This window comes from Urocampus carinirostris, chromosome 8 (genome assembly GCF_059441175.1).
Source record: "Urocampus carinirostris isolate Australia breed hairy pipefish chromosome 8, RoL_Ucar_1.0, whole genome shotgun sequence".
NCBI lineage: Eukaryota > Metazoa > Chordata > Actinopteri > Syngnathiformes > Syngnathidae > Urocampus > Urocampus carinirostris.
Window position 1 is genome coordinate 12,324,464 of NC_142356.1, and position 20,295 is coordinate 12,344,758.

The following is a 20,295-nucleotide window of genomic DNA, read 5'->3' on the forward strand; positions in this document are numbered from 1 at the left end:
AACAGCAATCCCAAGTGTGGCAAGATAATTATCAAACATGTCCAAAACTTGACATCAAGTTTCCCGCAATGCAAAATGATTTTTCTCTTTTGAATGAATTGACTCATGTACTATTGCAAAGGTTTTACGGCCTACAAACGTCGTTTGTTCTTACAATTATTTCACGAGATATCCATTTAATTTTTTTCCCTGATATATTTTGTCGCATAATATTAACATTTTGGGGGGCTTATTGAGTCGGTTGTAAGATACAGAACTGTACTTAATCACATTTTTTAGTGGAAGTACAATGTTGGCAACAAGATTCACTTGATATAATTGGAAATTATTTGAATGCAACACAAACCTTTTCACCATTTTCCCTATTTTTTCTCCTTTTTTAAAAATTCCTTTAAAAAATCTCATTGTGTTTATTTTTTCCGAGCTGTTACTTTTTTTCTTTTTGTTCTCTATTTACTTTTTTTCCTAAGTTTCTTTTTTTTCTTTTTTTCTGGCTTTTTTCTAAATGTTTTCTTCTTTTTTTTTTCGTCTTTTTGTTTCTTTTTTTCTCAGCTTTTCACTACTTTTTCATTTTGGTAATTTTTTCTTTTTTGTTCTATTCCCCCCTTCCTTTAAGTCATTTTGTTCATAATTACATACTATTTGGTCATGTTGGGATTAAAGAAGCAAAAACAACCCGAAGAGCCGTTTAGGACCCAAAAGAGCCGGTTCCTTTTAGTGAGCCGAGCCGAAGAAGCCGGTTCTCGACAAACTCCACTGACTTTACTTTTCAACTTCGTTCAACATTGACTTCAAAATACCGCACTTAGGACACAACGTCAGGGGAACCCGTGTATTTTGACCTTCATGCACTGTAACTTTGACTTCAGTCGCTTCTTAATTAGTCATTTTGAGCCCTCATTTTTGTGCGCTGGCTAGATTTTCTTGAGCGCTGAGAATGTGCGAGCAGTGCGCAATTGTGCACGCGCGCAGTTTAGAGGGAACACTGCTCATAAGCCCATCATCCGACCTGATCCTTACTCCGGAAGCAATTAAAACCTGGGAAATGCCTTCTTCTCTCACTTAAATCAAACTTTTACTCCTCAGATCAACACATCATTGCACTTAAGAGGGATCAAAAAGGCTAAAATCTGCCGGAGGTGTGATTTTCAAGCAGTCCTCCACTTTGAAATATAAAAAAAAGAACGTTGGTTTGAACTACGAAGAAAATGGAGACGCTTTAAGAAATGGCATTTGACACAATCGTTTTCTACCCCCTGCTGCCTTGCCACAATGTCATGGTAACAATTTCAGGCAGGGGGCCAGAAGGGGCCGAGGGTTCTTCTCGCTGCCGGGACAATGACAGAGGATGGAGAAACTTCCTGCTGAGTCCTTGTGGTGTTAGTGTCATTTACGATTTCAAATGGACCCCAATGCAGAGAAGCATGAGCAGAGGCTGGTCTGCGCGAAGAGAGGATGACATTTAATAACCAAACAAAACAAAGTAAATACCGTAAATTCCGGACTATAGAGCGCACCTGATTATAAGCCGCACCCACCACATTTTAAAAGGAAAATCGATTTTGTACTTACACAAGCCGCACCTGTATATAAGCCGCATGCGCCCACATTGAAAAATGTAACACAAACCCAAAATTTACCCCAAACCCGACTTTAAGTCTTTCTTGAATGTCTTTTCATTAAAGTGCAGACATGTTTCATCGCAGCGTGGTTCTTTGCGGCACAATCCGTACTTTACCCGTTGATTGCGCCGTTCGGGGTTTACAGCAATCAGGATCCACATTGTCATGATTACTGATGCGGGGCACCTGAGTCTGCTCCGTTGGCGCCTACAGCCCGGGACCCTGATTGGCTGTTTTTAAACTCCCTTCTTCCTGAAAACACTCGTCGGATCATCTGCGAACCTATGCTCCCCGATAGGCAAGCTTTTGTGACTCTCCGACTCTATCCTGCCCTCTGTGATTCCCATTGCCGACCTTTTTTCTGGACCCGTTTATGTTTTTGCTCAACTGCCCTGGCCATCGACCTGTTTTTTTTCTCGTTGTTAATAACTACCTTCGCTCGACACAGAGGTGTCGTTCCAGCTATCTGCTACCCGTGACTGACGATCATCGGATCGTGGATGCAAGTCCTTTTCTCCTTCTAAATAAAGAGTAAAACGAACGCAATTGGGTCCCGTCTCCGTTCCTGGTCTGTGACACACATGGCCCACAGCTGACAAAGAAAGCCTTTAAACCAGGGGTGTAGAACTCAATTTACCTCGGGGGCCACAGGATAGAACAAACATTCTCTCGGGGGCCGGACTAGTAGATTAGAGAGAAAGAAAGAGAGAAAGAAATAAGACAAAGCAAAAGGAGAGAAAAAGAGGGTGGGACAAAGAAAGAGAGAAAGGGAGATAGAGAGAGAAAGAGAGAAAAAAGAGAGAGAGAGAACGTGAAACGTGAGAAACAAGAGATAAAGACAAATAATGAGAGCGGGGGAAAGAAAGAGAGAGAAAGAAAGATATCCAAAGAGAAATAGAAAGGGAGAAGGAGAGAAAAAAAGGAGAGAAAGAGAGAATCGGAGAAGGAGAGAGAGAGAGAAAGAGAGAGAGAGAGAGAGAGAGAGAGACAAGGGAGAGAGAAGGAAAAATGGAAGAGAGAGCAAAATAAGGTAAAAAAGCAAAGAGAGAGAGAGAAAGAGACAAAGAGAAACAAAGAAAGAGAAAAAGAGAGACACAGAAACTGAAAGAGAGAGACAGCGAGAGAGAGAAAAAGGGAGGGGAAAAAAAGAGCAAGATAGAGAAAGATAGAGGGGAAAAATACAAGTCCACCGTCTTTGTGCTTCTCTGAGCGGGCCGGATTCAATCCCTTAGCCCCTTTGCCGCATGTTTGGCACCCCTACTTTAAACCATTCTTAGAGTTTCCACAAAATAGGGTTTAGGCTTGATATTAGGGTTTTAGCACCTCACTAGGGTTTTCATCTTGGTTTTCAAACTACGGTTTGGGCTTGATATTGGGCTTTAACAGCGCTTTTAGGGTTGCCAGTTTGTGTTTCAAACTAGGGTTTGTGCTTTTTAAACAAAAAAAAAAAGAGAAAAAGCTTCTTTCAAGAGCCATTACCACGCTGTGCTCCCTGCTAGAGAATTCATGAGTATTATGTTCTGTAAACTGCCACTGTAAATATGCACATTATTACCGTAAATTCCGGACTATAAGCCGCTACTTTTTTCCCAAACGTTCAACCCTGCGGCTTATTCAGTGATGCGGCCAATTTATGTAATTTTTCTAACAACCGCCAGCGGCGCTCGAGTACAAAAGGTAAGATTTAGACCGGTGGAATATATGCGCCAAGGAAGACTGCAACTTCTTGGCTTGTGCATACAGTGGAACCTCGGTTCTCGACCATAATCCGTTCCAGAACCCTGTTCGAAAACCGATTTGTTCGATCACCGAAATCATTTTTCCCATAAAAATAATGTAAATCGTTTTAATCTGTTCCAACACCCTGAATCTTTACCTTGAATGTTTAACGTAAACATAAAGCTAACCCAGGCTAATCGTACGTTCGCGTTATCGTAATCTTCCGTACGAAAGATTACGCTAACATGAACGTGTAAAAATAAAAAAAGGGCTAAAACACTTCGTACACCTATATTAAAAGCGAAAGCAAAACGAAGCACGATATGTTATTATTATTAAAGCTTTGAAAACTCTCTCAGTGTACCGTCTTTCTTTGTAAATATGTGTAATCATGTATAATATGTATTTGCAACTGTATATTTTTGTAATGTATTTATTTCAGACACTTATTCTGATATGTTTTGCACGGGCGAATAAAACAGAAGGGGCGAAACAAACGCAGGGTGACGGTAAGTGGGGACCGGTAAAGGTGAGTGTTTGTGGACGCGGCGGACAATAGTGGATATATATTTTTCCCACCTTTACCTTTGGAAATATACACTTTTTTCCTTGGATAACTTTCGACGGGACCCGGACTCTGCAGGTCTGCATCAAACTTTAAGTACCAATATCATTTTCCGTTCATTTTGATGGCTGTGATTTTTGGACTGTGTACTTTTATGAAGGACTTTCAGTTTCAATCGCGGGACTCAAAGTCGGGCTTTAATTAATTTTGTGTTTGTGTTACATTTTTTTAATGTGGGCGCATGCGGCTTATATACAGGTGCGGCTTGTGTAGGTACAAAATCGGTTTTCCTCTTGAAATGTGGTGGGTGCGGCTTATAATCAGGTGCGCTCTATAGTCCGGAATTTACGGTATGTATCTTTTATATATTGTTTTTACATGTTTATCCTTCTACAAAATGTTTATCTCTTTAATTAGTTTCACTTGCACTGAAAGAAAAACCAATTGAATTTGCATATGCTCTTGTATATTGACAATAACGCCATTCATTTATTCATTTATTCATTCATTCATTTTAGGGTTTCCAGCTCATGTTTCCAACTAGGGTTTGGTATTGATGTTAGGGAATGAAAGCCTTTTTGGGATATCCAGGAAGGGTTTAAAAATCTGGGGGGGGGTTTTCATATTAAGGTTTAAAGCCTTTCTCCTGTCTCCAGCTATGGTTTGAGCCTGAAATTAGTGTTTTAAAGGAGATTTACAAATGGAGTTTCCACCTCGGGTTTCAAATTAGGGTTTTGGCTTAATTACGGTCTGGAGCCTTTGCTCTCAACATGCTGGTCTACTAGTGATCCCAAGAGCCAAGAAGAAATCCACAGGTTCGAGAGCGTTCTCCATTCGGGCCCAGGTGCTGTGGAATGATCTTCCTCCTGAGATTCGATCTGCAACCTCAGTGGAAATGTTTAAATCTAAGCTTAAAAACATTTCTATTCTTTAGTTTATGAATGTTGACAAAATCTGTTTATTGTTTGTTAATGTAACATCTGTTGCAGCCTGGTCATCCTGGAAAGGATTACCTCATATGCGGTCTCTTCTCAAGTTTCTTTATTTTCGTCATGTTGAGGTTTGGAGTTTTTCCTTGCCCTCATGTTGGTTTTAGATCAGGGGATGGTGTCATAATAGTCTCTAGCAATAATCAGTGGTTTGTGCGACTCCTTGGGATTAAGGGCGTCACAAATAAACATGAATTGACTTGACTTAATATTAGAGTAGTAAGGCCATTTCAGAGTGTCCATATAGGGTTTGGCCTTGATATTAGGGTTTTAAAGTATTTTTAGGGTTGCCGGCACAGGTATAAGACTGGGGTTTGGTCTAGATATTATTGTTTTAAAGACCTTTTGGGGTTTCCAGGTTGAGTTTCCAAAAAAGGGTTTGGCCTTGATATTAGGGTTTTAATGGAAATTTTCCATGAAGGTTTTGATTTATTCAATCTTAATTAATGTAAAATAATACATTTAAAATGTGTGTTACTTTGAAATTTTACAACAGTTTATGAGACTTAAGAAATAAAAAAAATGAAAAACAATAACAATGGAAACATCAAAATTAAGTATTTCGACTCGACCCCTGAAATACCGTATTTTCCGCACTATAAGGCGCACCTAAAAGTCTTAATTTTTTTCAAAAGCTGACCATGCGCCTCATTATACAGTGCGCCTTATTTATGGATCAATATTAAATCGCAAAGTCTTCCAACTAACTTGCAGCCCCCGACTAGATTTTCCCCCGAACGCCAAGTAGTCCGCGGTGTATGCTGGGATTTATTTACCGGCGTTTCATTGGCTAATCAATGTGTCAATCATCAGTTGAATCGATCATTATTGGCTAAAGTTATTCGAAGGTCAAGAGGCGGATCCTTTTTATCATTTACAGGCTGGCATTGGCTGAAGCGGCAAAACAAAGCCTGCAATTGGCCGAAAAAGATGAATGTGAATAGCATGTGTGGTTGTTTACGGCATAGAGGAAACATGTTTTACCATTCTGTATTTGTAAATATTTTACTCTCCTGGATTTACTACACTCACGGATATAAGAAAACCATGGTTGCGCATTATTATTGAACACAACGACTTCGGTGAGCTACTCCGGCTATATATTTTCCCAGTATCTTGTTTCAGACTGAACTCGATGTTTCTATGATAAGCGGTGCAGATAATGGATGGAATGGAGTGTCTATTTTTTAAATTAAACTCAATTCCAAGTGTTTATTGTCATATGCACAGTAAAGTTGCAAGCGAAAAAGAAAATAGAAACTAAGGAATGGTTGGCATTTCTTGAATCCCAAGACTTTAACCTTCCGAATGATATTTGGAACGATGCTTTTCAGTGACATCGTACGGACACTGCATCCGCACGTGTCTACGACACGTATTTGCTTCTTTGCAAGCTTTGGGAATGTTAAGGGGGTAATAAGTTTGACTGAACTATCTGACTCTTTTGTCGACGTTCCCATTGTAGCGCCTTATAATCCGGTGCGCCTTATGTATGGAAAATATAGGACCAAAAACTATTTTTTGGGGGTGCGCCCTATAACCCGGTGCGCCTTAGAGTGCGGAAAATACGGTACAAACATTTATGTATTCAGTTGCCATTTGTGTTTTATATAGTTTAGCACCTTGCCTCATTTTCAGTTAGTTGAAAAAAACTTCTTCCATTTGGGTGTTCTGACTTCAGTCATACTATCCGAGCAGCCCTTCGTCTCTCAGTGGGGCTTTCTATTGTTTGACTTCGGTAATGAGCTCCATGGGTGTGTTTTGCTCCTTTACCACCTTACTAAGCTCATCTGACATGAAGTTAAGGGATCAATCTATTTCCTAGATCTCATTCTGGAGCGAGATTAGATTGCTTCTGCATTTACTTCTTTGCTTTGTTTGTCTTTCAAACTAAGTTTGGCTTCCAAATAGCACGAAATATGATTTGCATCTTTCCTGTCTCCACTTTATGCTTTGACCACAAGTTGTGTAATTCCAAAATGCATCTCATCTCATCTCACCGCTTATCCTCAGTAGGGTCGCGGGGGTGCTGGAGCCCATCCCAGCAATCATCGGGCAGTGGGCAGGGGACACCCTGAACTGGTTGCCAGCCAATCGCAGGGCACACGGGGACAGACAACTCACTCGCTCACTCACACAATTTGGACCGGCCAATTCACCTGAAATGCATGTCTTTGGAATGCGGGAGGAAACCGGAGCGCCCGGAGGAAACCCACGCAAGCACGGGGAGAATATAGAAACTCCGCACAGTAAGGCCGGGAGCTGGATTTGAACCCACGCAGGAGGTTCCCACGACCTCAGAACTGTGCCGCACACGCGCTAACCACTGCGCCGCCGTGCTGCCCTCCAAAATGCATCTGTCCATCTATTGTTTTCGATGACCATACATTTTCATTGCATACATAGTAACATTCAAATAATCAATATGAAACCTGTCATGATTACCGATATGAATCACCTGCAGGGTTGGGTAGGGTTACTTTAACTGGATTACTTTCAATTACTTTTGGATTACTCCAATACCAAATATGCTTATAAGAAACTAAATATGAATAAAATGATGACTCACAACACGTGGTAAGCTTTCTCTCCTGGCTTTGATCTCTTTGATCTCCGGCAAAACTAACATCAAATGCGACAGAAACAAAATGAAAATAAATCCAAACAGCTTGCCAACATCATTTTTGCCATTCCATGTATTTCGTTACTCCCCAAGCCTGCACAAAATTTAGTCATTTTATTCATATTTAGTTTCTTTTGTCTTTTATTAGCATATTTGGTATTGGAGTAATCCAAAAGTAATTGAAAGTAATCCAGTTAAAGTAACCCTACCTAACCCTGATCACCTGTACCCGGTCCTTTGGCGCAAACTGCTTCGGACTCTGAGCCACAGGGAACCACCCTGTCCCTATTTAAACTCACTCCTATCTGTCCCCTTTTGTCAGTCCGTCTGCGAACCTCAGGTAACACTAGGCAAGCCTTTTTCGACCCTGACTCCCACCTGGTTTTTGCTCCTGTCTGTCCCCCGGCTTTGACCCGTTTTTGATCCTGACCACGTCTACTCTCCCGTCCCGGCTTTCGACCTCTTTTCGTCCTCAACCACGTCTACTCTCCTTTCCTGGCTTACGACTCGCTTCCGACCCCAACGACGTTCTTGCTCTCCTCACACCGCCATCACTCGACACGGAAGATCCACTTCCACGTTCAGAGCGACCTGCTTCCCGCGTCCAGCCATCACCGGATCGTGGGCGCAACCCTTTCTCTTTCTTCCAATAAAACTTGTGAGAAAGGCAAATCTATTTTAGACTGCGGTCAACATTACTGGTGGGCCACATATTATTGATATTAGGACAGAGGCCATGGGCCAGTAAAAATTTGACGAAGGGCCGTATCCGGGCCACCGGCCGGACTTTGGATATGCCTGGTGTACAGGGTTAGGACACCTTGTTTATGGCCAAATTCAAGCACATTTTAAGGAATTTCAAAGGTAATTTATTCAATTTCTCCAGCTCCATTTTAAAGAAGAAATCCAGACTTAATCGTGTATTTTGCAGAGCCTCTAATATATCTGAGATTTACCTAGGAATTTTGAATCTTGAAAGTAATTAGAAGTTTTTTCAGTTGCAGGAATTTATTCACATTACAACCTAACACTGTAGCATGCACCAGTACTCTTTAGCGTGACCCGTAGGGGGCGATGATGCCTCACCAAGTAATGCCAGCTGCTGTTAATCACAGGGAAAAAGAAATGCAACGGCATCGCGAAGCCACCAGAGAGCAGTGTGGGTGTCATTTTTAGCAGACTTGTTGAGAAACATGGCAACAATATCAAGCCTTTACACATTTCATAGTGTTCTTTTAAGGTGTAGCAAGCACCAGGACTCTTGAGCGCGACCCGTAGGGGGCAATGATGCCTCACCAAGTAATGCCAGCTGCTGTTAATCACAGAGAAAAATAAATGCAATGGCAGAGCGAAGCCACCAGAGAGCAGTATGGTTGTAATTTTTAGCAGACTTGTTGAGAAACATGGCAACAACATCAAGCCTTTACACATTTCATAGTGTTCTGTTAAGTTGTGGCATGTACCAGTACTCTTGAGCGCGACCCATAGGGGGCGATGATGCCTCCCCAAGTAATGCCAGCTGCTGTTAATCACAGGGAAAAATAAATGCAATGGCAAAGCGAAGCCACCAAAGAGCAGTGTTCGTGTAATTTTTAGCAGACTTGTTGAGAAACATGGCAACAATATCAAGCTTTTACACATTTCATAGTGTTCTGTTAAGGTGTAGCATGCATCAGTACTCTTGAGCGCGACCCGTAGGGGGCGATGATGCCTCACCAAGTAATGCCTGCTGCTGTTAATCACAGGGTAAAAGAAATGCTATGGCAGAGCTAAGCCACCAAAGAGCAGTGTTCGTGTAAATTTTAGATAGATAGATAGATAGATAGATAGATACTTTATTCATCCCCGAAGGGAAATTCACTTTTCCAGCAGCATCCCTAAGCTGAGAACAATCGAAAATAACTGAGAACAATCGAAAATAACACGGGAGCTGCTGGAGTAGCGGACTTGTTGAGAAACATGGCAACAATATCAAGCTTTACACATTTCATAGTGTTCCGTTAAGGTGTAGCATGCATCAGTACTCTTGAGCGTGACCTGTAGGGGGAGATGATGCCTCACCAAGTAATGCCAGCTGCTGTTAATCACAGGGGAAAAGAAATGCAATGGCAGAGCGAAGCCACCAGAGAGCAGTGTGGGTGTAATTTTTAGCAGACTTGTTGAGAAACATGGCAACAATATCAAGCCTTTACACATTTCATGGAGTTCTGTTAAGCCCTTTGAGACTTTTTTGTGATTAAGGGCTATACAAATAAACATGACTTGACTTAAGGTGTGGCATGTACCAGTACTCTTGAGCGTGACCTGTAGGGGGCGATGATGCCTCACCAAGTAATGGCAGCTGCTGTTAATCACAGGGGAAAAGTGCAATGGCATAGTGAAGCCACCAGAGAGCAGTGTGGGCGTCATTTTTAACAGACTTGTAGAGAAACATGGCAACAATACCAAGCCTTTACAAGCAGGTTATCCAAAATTCAAGCACTTTTCGAACCTTAAGAACGCAAACATTTTCAAGGATTTAGAGAACCCATGATGCTCTCCTAAATTGTTCACATCAACAAAAAGAATCGGGACGGGAATCACACACCAGCGCCTTTGCAAGATCCAATATCTTGGATTCATTTCTTATGACCTCAAATAGTTTATAATTTATGCAAGAAGCTGTGGTGCAGGGCAGGTTTTCTGACATATGTGAGTTTCTGCTTATATTATCTTGACTGACTGCTTTCCTAGAGTTTTTTTGTGGAACACTTGAAGAAAATGAGTCACAAGCCGAATCCATAGACAGATCTCCAAACTTTTACAAGGAACCAATTTAGAAAACTAGTCATTATAAATGCCCTTTTACCCTCACCAGTGAGGTATTCATCATTAAATCCTGGTTAGGATAAAGGTCTCGTCACAGGCCTTGCAGCAAAAGAATACTTGTACACTGCTCTAATCTGGATTTTGCAAAAGATCCCCGGGATCATTTTTTTTCTTGTTAATTAAAATTGACGTTATAATAACCAGTGTTCCCTCTAAACTTGTGCACTGCTCGCACATTCTCAGCGCACAGGAAAATCGAGCCAGTGCACAAAAATGAGGGCTCAAAATTACTCATTAAGAAGCGACTTAAGTCAAAGTTACAGTGCATGAAGGTAAAAATACACAGGTTACCCTGACGTTGTGTCCTGAATGCGATATTTTGAAGTCGAGTCGAAGTAGAACGAAGTTGAGTGAAGTTAGTAGAGAACCGGCTTCTTCGGCTCGGCTCACTAAAAGGAACCGGCTCTCTCGGGTCCTAAACGGCTCCTTAGGTTGTTTTTGCTTCTTTAATCCCAACAAGACCAAATATTATGTAAAATTATGCACAACATGACTTAAAGGAAGGGGGTAATAGAACAAAAAATGAAAAAATATCAAAATGAAAAAGTATTGAAAATCTGAGAAAAAAAAGAAACAAAAGGAAAAGAAAAAAAGAAGGAAAGATTTAGAAAAAAAGCCAGAAGAGAAGAAAAGAAAGAAATGTAGGAAAAAAGTAAATAGAGAACAAAAAGAAAAAAGTAAGAAAAAAGTATAAAAAAATACGGAAAAAAGAAGAAAAAGTTTGTGTTGCATTCAAATAATTTCCAATTATATCAAGTGAATCTTGTTGCCAACATTGTACTTCCACTAAAAAATGTGATTAAGTACAGTTCTGTATCTTACAACCGACTCAATAAGCCCCCAAAAATGTTGATATCATGCGACAAAATATATCAGGAAATAAAAAGAAATGGATATCTTGTGAAAGAATTGTCAGAACAAACGACGTTTGCAGGCCGTACGAGCTTTGCAATAGTCTCAACTCATCTCATCTCATCTCATCTCATTAGCTGCACCGCTTATCCTCAGTAGGGTCGCGGGGGTGCTGGAGCCCATCCCAGCAATCATCGGGCAGTGGGCAGGGGACACCCTGAACTGGTTGCCAGCCAGTCGCAGGGCACAATGGGACAGACAACTCACTCCCTCAATTTGGACCGGCCGATTCACCTGAAATGCATGTTTTTGGAATGTGGGAGGAAACCGGAGTGCCCGGAGGAAACCCACGCAAGCAACATACAAACTCCGCGCGGTAAGGCCGGGAGCTGGATTTTAACACACGCAGGAGGTTCCCACGACCTCAGAACTGTGCCGCACACGCGCTAACCACTGCGCCGCCGTGCTGCCCGCTTTGCAATAGTACATGAGTCAATTCATTCAAAAGAGAAAAATAATTTTGCATTGCCGGAAACTCAGCAAAATGTAACTTGATGTCAAGTTTTGGACATGTTTGATAATTAATTATCTTGCCACACTTGGTGCTGCTGTTGCTCACTGTTGTTTCAAGCGTTGCTCACCGACTTTGTGTGAACGCTCAGACCCGTGGAAAGTTACAGGGAACATTGATAATAACCATGGATGATTACAAAAAGGAAATGGTTGAATTTACCGCCAAAGTACAACTGAAGACAGTTATGGCAGCGCCATCAAGCACAGAGTACGAGAACGCTAAATTTCTCCTCATGGAGACATTCTCCCTCAAGTAGAAATATAAACAGGCTTGGGAAGTAATGGAATACATGTAACTGTGTTACATATTTAGGATACCAAAAAATGTAATTGTATTCCGTATTCCTAAATATGAATAAAATTACTAAATTTTGTGCAGGCTTGGGGAGAAACGGAATACATGGAACGGCAAAAATGATGTTGGCAAGCTGTTTGGATTTATTTTCATTTTGTGTCTGTCGCATTTTATGTTAGTTTTGCCGGATATCAAAGAGATCAAAGCCAGGAGAGAAAGCTTACCACGTGTTGTGAGTCATCATTTTATTCATATTTAGTTTCTTTTGTCTTTTATTAGCATATTTGGTATTGGAGTAATCCAAAAGTAATTGAAAGTAATCAAGTTAAAGTAACCCTACCTAACCCTGTGGAGCAGTGAGGCAGTGGGCAGGGGACACCCTAAACTGGTTTCTAGCCAGTCGCAGGGCACACAGAGACAGACAACTTACTCGCTAGGGACAATTTGGACCAGCCTATTAACCTGACATACATGTTTTTGGAATGTGGGAGGAAACCAAAGTGCCCGGAGGAATCCAATGCAAGCATGGGGAGAACATGCAAACCCCGCACAGGAAGGCTGGTAGCTGAATTTGAACCCATGGCCTCAGAAGTGTGCTCAACGACTCAACTGCCGTGCCCCTCTGTATGGAATATTTATAATGAAAAATGTGCAATGATGCAAAAGACAAAAAAAAAATACAGATAGGTCGTTGTTGGGGTAAAAGACACGCGGCTTCCTCCTTCCACCTCCCTCACGTCAAGCATCATTTCCACTTCTTGCCAATAGCTTACAAGATTTACAATTTTTCTTTCTGCTTTTTGGCCAAATCTTTAACTATTTGCAGCTTGTAATCTGCAGAATTTGATTTTCATTTCTATTATGTTCAGTTTCACTTTCCTTCGCTGCACATCGCTGAGATGCCCACTTGGACCACTCTGGCCAACTTGGGCTCCAAACTTGCAATGCACATTTGATTCGAAGGACCCCAAGTAAACCCTAAGCTGCGTAGTTACTTTGATGGCAAAGTAAAGCATTGGGTTTATTTTGGGCTCTTTTATAAATCCAAGTTAATCCGTCAGGTTTGGCCGGGTTCGGTTTTATATACCCGAGACTCGGGTCGGGTCGGGCTGACTTTTTTTTAGCCCCGATCTTACCTCTCGTGGAGTCTAAATGTAAACAAAACACTCTGCCTATGAGAACGCCGCAGCGCCCTAGTGTAGTGGAGGTGCAATTGCGCTTTATTCTGGGAATAATCCCCCAAAGTCAAAGGCCCCTGGACACCCTTTGACGGAGCCTTGTGCGCCCCACAGGGGGCCAGCCCCACTATTTGAGAACATTTGCTCTACATGATTTGAGTGATTTGTTAAGTGTTTGGACCAGGGGTCAGCAACTTTTTGGTGTGAAGTGCCACTTTCAAATTTCCCTATAAATCAGTGTGCCAGTGTGTTTTTTCAGTGTGTTTTATATCCAACAGAGCTGTAATTTTACACCAGTCCAAATATACAACATGGATATACATTGAAATCGTGTAATTCACCAATTTATCTTCCACTATTCTTGTTCATCAATCACCTAAAAATAGAATGTGAATAACAATTGGAAAGGCCTGTAGCCATCCTTGACTTCAACTTTTACCAGAAGAATCAACCAGATTCAACCATTCTTCATCAACAATGAACTACAATCAAAAAACAAGCGCTATGGACAGCTACTATACTATTCATCAATGATATCTTGTTGCAGAAAATATCAAAACTTGAAATAACAGGAAAGTGCGCGCATACACGCATGCTTCTTAAAAATATTCCCCTTCAGTAAATGGTTTTCTGTGCTTTCCTATGCAGTGAGCAATGTGATAACTTGCTTCAGTGGTGGTGTTTTTAGCGGTGACAAAGGTTTTCAGGGTCTGTGTTTAATGTTCATACCTGGACACTGCGCGTTTTAATGTCTCATCCTTGAATTCATGTTCACGTTTCGTCTCATAACGACGTTTAACACTGGATGTGCGAGGTACAACGCTCTCGAAACAAAGCACAAACAGCACGGCCATTTTTTGCACAAAGCACATCGTCAGTCCAGTCCACGCTTGCAGGAAAGAACGAGATGTTTTCGCTCGAGGAGCCGTCATGATTCGTTCATTTATCGCGCGCGTGTGTTTCGTTGGCTGGGTTAAAACAGGGATTTTTCCACCTCTGCGAGGCACCCCGCAAACACACACTCACACACGAAGCAGAGGAGAAAGGGCGCTACCGTATACACTGAAAATGTTTAAATTTCAGGTAAAAATGCGCATTTTTAAAATATTATCATTATTATTTTTCCATGCGCAGGTTGCCGACCCCTGGTTTGGCCTGTCAAGGGCAAAGAACTAAGATAAACACTAGCTTTTTCCAGTCAATCCCCTTTTACCTTCGGTTTTGTTTATAAAAGTTGTCGATTTTTGATTCATTGTTACCGTGTATCTGAAATGCAAGACACTAACCAACCACATACCTGTCAACCTTTACGTTTTTGCCGTACAAAGTACGTTTATTATGCATTTTAAGACGTGTACGACGTACAAGAAAATCTGTATGGAAAAATGCAAATTTGTCAATGATGGGTACCATCCGGTATACACCAGCTATCACAAAACGGCAACTCAATCAAGTTCGCCGCGGTAGCCTCTATCTCGGTATCGGGTTTTTTTTTCGTTGCAAATGAAGCGAGCGGTTTGATGCTACTGTGCGCATGCGTCTGCCGCCTGGGGATTTCCCATCATGCATCATTCCGATCAGGGGTTGATTGAGTAAATTTGAAATACATGTGGTCTTAAAAACATCGGATTTCATGTGGTAGTTGTGTAGTGAAAGGAAGTCCGTCTCTTTTTAGAGAACCGTCTTTTTCGGCTCAACTCATTAAAGACTCTCAAACGGCTCACTTGCTTTGATGCATTATATTACGAATGATTATGTTGTATAAAGAAGTTAAGAAAAAAAAGGAAGTATAAAAGGAGAAAATAAAAAAAGACAGGTTTGTGGTTATCCCTTTAATCAGTATATTACCAACAATAATTTAATGCAGAAAATGAATTCATAATTTGAATCGAAAATGTATTAGTCTACTTAATTATATTTGCATGAATTTTTACTTCTACAGTGAACGTCCAAGCTACTTCATTTTTTAACTGTTTTTAGAATAAACCTCATTCATGTCGTAAACTCAGTACAGTGGAACCTCGGTTTTCGAACGCCTCTCAGTTCGAACAAATCGGAGTCCGACCAAAAATTTCGAGAAATTCTTGCTTCGCTGCTCGGTCAAAAAAATCGGAGTTCGAACGCCGGTAATGCGTGAGTGCGTACGCTAGGGTGCCATGCTGAGCGGCGTGCAGGTGTTTTATCCCCTTATTATGCCTCCGAAGAAAGTCAGTGCAAGCAGCAAAGTTGCTACAGGTGAAAAAAGAAAAGTAGTGCGTACGACTATTGCATTTAAGAAAGAAATAATAGCCAAATATGAAGGAGGTGTGCGAGCACCTTCTGCTGACCACCACAAAGGTAACAAATCCTATTCATAAGATTACGATAACGCGAACGTATGATTAGCCTGGGTTAGCTTTACGTGGGTGTTGGAACGGAGCCCAACTCTCAGGGTGTTGGAACAGAGCCCCCTTTCCAATGAACCGCTCACCACTTGTTGTGGAGACCCGGGTCCTAAACGACTTGTAACCGACCTGATTTTTTTATTTTCACACGTTCATGTTAGCGTAATCTTTCGTACGGAAGATTACGATAACGCGAACTTACGATTAGCCTGGGTTAGCTTTATGTTTACATTCATGGTAAACATTCAGGGTGTTGGAACGGATTAAAAGGATTTACATTATTTTTAATGGGAAAAATGATCGAACAAATCGGTTTTCGAACAGGGTTCTGGAATGGATTATGGTCGAGAACCGAGGTTCCACTATATCTCACAACAAAATGTTCATTAACAATATATATATATGATATAACGAAACCCATGTACAATATAACATATTAAACTACATAAATAAACACGTTTGAAAAAAAAATATGGTGTAAGATTATTTTGAATTTTGTAAGGGGAAAATATAAGGGCATGGAGCCCTGGAGCTTCACAGATATGCAACCAGCCAACCATCATGAACCAATATTGAACAGCCAAATGAGAAATAACTTACACTGCTATTCTGCCCAGACCAATGGACCATCGCTTGATTGTGGGAAGAATCTCCAGTCAAGGCAAAAGTGGAGCTATTGAGTTGGAGCTCCTCCTGTCTGGAACCACCGACTCTCCTCAACTCGGAGCGCTGTCTACTCCCAATATTGCGGCTATCACCGCTACTCCTCCTGCTGCGTCCTCCGTTACTTTTGCGATGGGGAACGTCCATCATAGAAATCTGCTCCTCTCGATTGTTCAAACGCAGCCTTTTTGTATTCCGCAGCATCTTCTGCGCGTCGGGTGGATTCCAAGCGCGTTCAAACGCGCGACGGAGCTTCGGAATTCCAGCTTGATATCTCCCAGCTTCATCGTCAACTTCTTGGGATCCCGTCACACTTTTGTTTACAAATCCCACCAACAATTCTCGCCCCCGGACTGTATTTCCAAGTTGACAAGACCTGCAGGTGATCTCGGGTTTGGCGCCTCGCAGGATCAAGAAAATCATCCAGATGTAAAACCAAAGCGCATTGTGCATCTTTGCACGTAATGTCCTCTCTTTTTGCATTGTTGGCGGCTGACAAGTGATGCTGCTGCAGATAACGCCCGCCGCACTCTGGATTTGCCGCTCGCTGGTTGGAGAAGAAAAGCGCTGCGCAAGTTAAGGAGTTGCCCAATTGCAGCGTGCTAAAAAGTGCAGGGGAGTCAAAGTGATCCAAGTTGAAAATATTTCTCGTTTGAAGCTTTGAATGCAGGCGGGTGGAGCCGGGGAAAGAGTGCACGATGTTACAGTAATCCCTCGGTTATCGCGGTTAATGGGGACCCGAACCACCCGCGAAAAGTGAAAATCCGCGAAGTAGCGACGCCCCTTTAATTATTATTAGTTTTTGTCACTCGAGTGACAAAACATGGCCGCTTTCTGGTGTCCCATTTCATCTGGAGGGACGAAAGCATGACCAACTTGGGTGCCGAGGTGCCTAACTTGTTTGGGTGTTTTGGGCAATTGGGTTGGCCATGGTCCAAAAAACTTTGTGTGTTTTTTTGGCTATTTATTTCCCTTTTATTTTCTTTGTTATTGTATGTGTGTGTCTTGCTGTCAGTCACCCCTCTTGAGGGATATGACCAAGGTAGATAGAAAGATTATTTTTTGGACCTGTGAAGCTCTGAACCCGCGTACGTGGAACCACAAAATAGCGACGCCCCTTCAAAAATGCTTAAAAAAAATAAATATGTAGGTATATATATATATATATATATATAAAAAGTCGGAGACAAACGGGGAGATCAGGAACGGACGGGTGGAAAAACGGGTGCAAAAAGCAGGACCGACGGGAGTCAGAGTCAAAAGTGCTTGCCTTGTAGAAACAGAGGTTTGTTGACGGACTGACAACAGGCGAGTGAAACGACTAGGCTTAAAAAGGTCAAGGAACCAATCAGGTAGCCCGCAGAGGCTTGCACCAACGAGCGGGCACAAGTGATACTAATCGGTCATCATTACAGTGAATTCAGGTAGTAAGAGTTAGGATAACAATTTTCGCCTCTTGCACTCCAGTAGACTTCATAGACTTATACTATTAAAAAATGTATTGCAGTTGTTCTCATTTAATTTCCGTCATGCCCCCCTAGGAAGAAGAAAACCTCTCACGCCCTCCCCCGACTCTAAATAGTATACTCTATCTATAAATTGGTTTACAGATACTTCAGCATAACACTGTATCCTTATCTAAGGTGAGTTGTCCTTAAAAAATAGTTAATACAATATTGTCTCTATTTAACATGTATTTACTTAGTTCAAAGAGCTTTTATTAAAAAAATTCCACCGCGCCTATCTACTTTTACCTTGTTGCTGCTGTTTGGGACTTGCAACACATCAGGAAGCAGGAAATGGGAGGGGTAGTTTGCAGAGTGACTTCATGCTGGTGCTCGCAGCATTCTGTTATTGCAGGATGAGAATGGTGAAAGTAAGAAAAGAACAGTTTTGAATACATAATATATTTAAAATGTTTTTATTAAAGTATAATCTGTCTTAATGGACTCAAAAAAGTAGTAAAAATACGAAATAAAATACTGAAAAAAGATTGAATCAACTTCCGTACACACGTTTTTTCATATCTTCAAAAAACCTTAGTAGTTTTTCGTTATATTCACTTAAAATTGTTTTGATTTTGCAAGCATGTATAAATTAACACCAAGCCAAACCTCAAAATACATGAAAAAAGAAAAGTTTTTTCGAGCGGGTCTAAGATATGCTCGTACAATGATGATTTAAGCTAAAAGATGGCGTCAGCAAGTAGAACATTTTCAGATTCCGGACAGATTCTTTAACATATAAGAGAATAAAACGAGAAATGTGGACTATTTCTTCGTTCATTATGAGCATTAAAGTATCTGTAGATACCTTTGAACTCAGTTATATTTTTTCGCCCCTTGAACTTCAGTCTTACAAGAAAGTACTTCCAGTTTCACAGAAAATTGCCCCGCTCATTAAAAGGCACAGAAACAGGTCGAAACCTTTTGGACTAAACTGGATTCGGTAGCCATTTATTTATGCTTGGGATGGTTAACACCCCGGGGGGCCCCACTTTAAAATAGACCCTAATCAGCGTTCCTTCTACCCTTCTACAGGTCCGAGCAATCAGAGGAAGTCAGACAGCGTGGTCTGGAACACGGGTGAGGAACATCAATCCTGTGTGTGGAAACCAAATCATTATGGAACATGTCCGAATCCTGAGATCAAATCAAGTTACACTAGGCTAGCTTTCCGGCAACACGAGTTAGTTTTTTCAATTTTTAATGAATTGCCTTATGTCATATTGGAAAGGTTACACGATCCACATACAACTATTATATGAAATTTCTGTTTTCAAAAAAGTATCTTTTGTTGAATAATACTCACATTTTGTGGATTACTTTAGTTGCTTTGTCAGGACCAGAACGGAAACAGGACCCAATTGCGTTACGTTTCTCACAAGGAAAGAGGAAGGCGGGAAGCAAGTTTTCCTCTCGTACTCGTTTTTTGATCTGAAAGCGGAAGTGGATCTTCCGTAGCGAACGAGGACGGAAAAACAAGTCGATAGCCGGGACAGGAGAGCAAAAACGTGGTCGGGGTCAGAAACGGGTCGTAAGTCAAGACGGGAGAGCAGACGTGGTCGGGATCAAACAGGGTTGGGTAGGGTCATGATTACCGATGTGAATCACCCGTGCCCGCTCCTTTGGCACCAACTGCCTTGGACTCTGATTGGCTCCCTGTCCTTATTTAAACCCACTCCTATCTGTCCCCTTTTGTCAGTCTGTCTGCGAACCTCAGTGTGTACTAGGCAAGCCTTTTTCGACCCTGACTTTCACCTGTCCCGTTTTTGCTCCCGTCCGGCTATGACCCGTTTTGATCCCAGGGTTGGGTAGGGTTACTTTAACTGGATTACTTTCAATTACTTTTGGATTACTCCAATACCAAATATGCTAATAAAAGGCAAAAGAAACTAAATATGAATAAAAAGACTAAATTTTGTGCAGGCTTGGGGAGTAACGGAATACATGGAACGGCAAAAATGATGTTGGCAAGCTGTTTGGATTTGTTTTCATTTTGTTTCTGTCGCATTTTATGTTAGTTTTGCCGGAGATCAAAGAGATCAAAGCCAGGAGAGAAAGCTTACCACGTGTTGTGAGTCATCATTTTATTCATATTTAGTTTCTTTTGTCTTTTATTAGTATGTTTGATATTGGAGTAATCCAAAAGTAATTGAAAGTACTCCAGTTAAAGTAACCCTACCCAACCCTGGGATCAAAACGGGTCATAGCCGGACGGGAGCAAAAACGGGACAGGTGAAAGTCAGGGTCGAAAAAGGCTTGCCTAGTACACACTGAGGTTCGCAGACAGACTGACAAAAGGGGACAGATAGGAGTGGGTTTAAATAAGGACAGGGAGCCAATCAGAGTCCAAGGCAGTTGGTGCCAAAGGAGCGGGCACGGGTGATTCACATCGGTAATCATGACATGGTTGCACACTACAGGACTGTTTCAATCACACTTTTATAGTGGAAGTACAACGT

At 41.5% G+C, this 20,295-nt stretch overlaps 1 protein-coding gene across 2 annotated transcripts in view; it reads right to left on the reverse strand.

Moving 5' to 3' along the window:
- Nucleotides 1–16,915, reverse strand: part of sorcs1 (sortilin-related VPS10 domain containing receptor 1) — a 134,333-nt gene extending 117,418 nt beyond the window's left edge. For both annotated transcript variants that reach the window (XM_088341622.1, XM_088341621.1), the window contains exon 1: nucleotides 16,269–16,915. In XM_088341622.1, coding sequence (XP_088197748.1) covers nucleotides 16,269–16,814 — 546 coding nt within the window. In that variant the 5' untranslated portion in view covers nucleotides 16,815–16,915. The remainder of the gene's footprint in view (nucleotides 1–16,268) is intronic.
- Nucleotides 16,916–20,295: the final 3,380 nt, after the last annotated feature.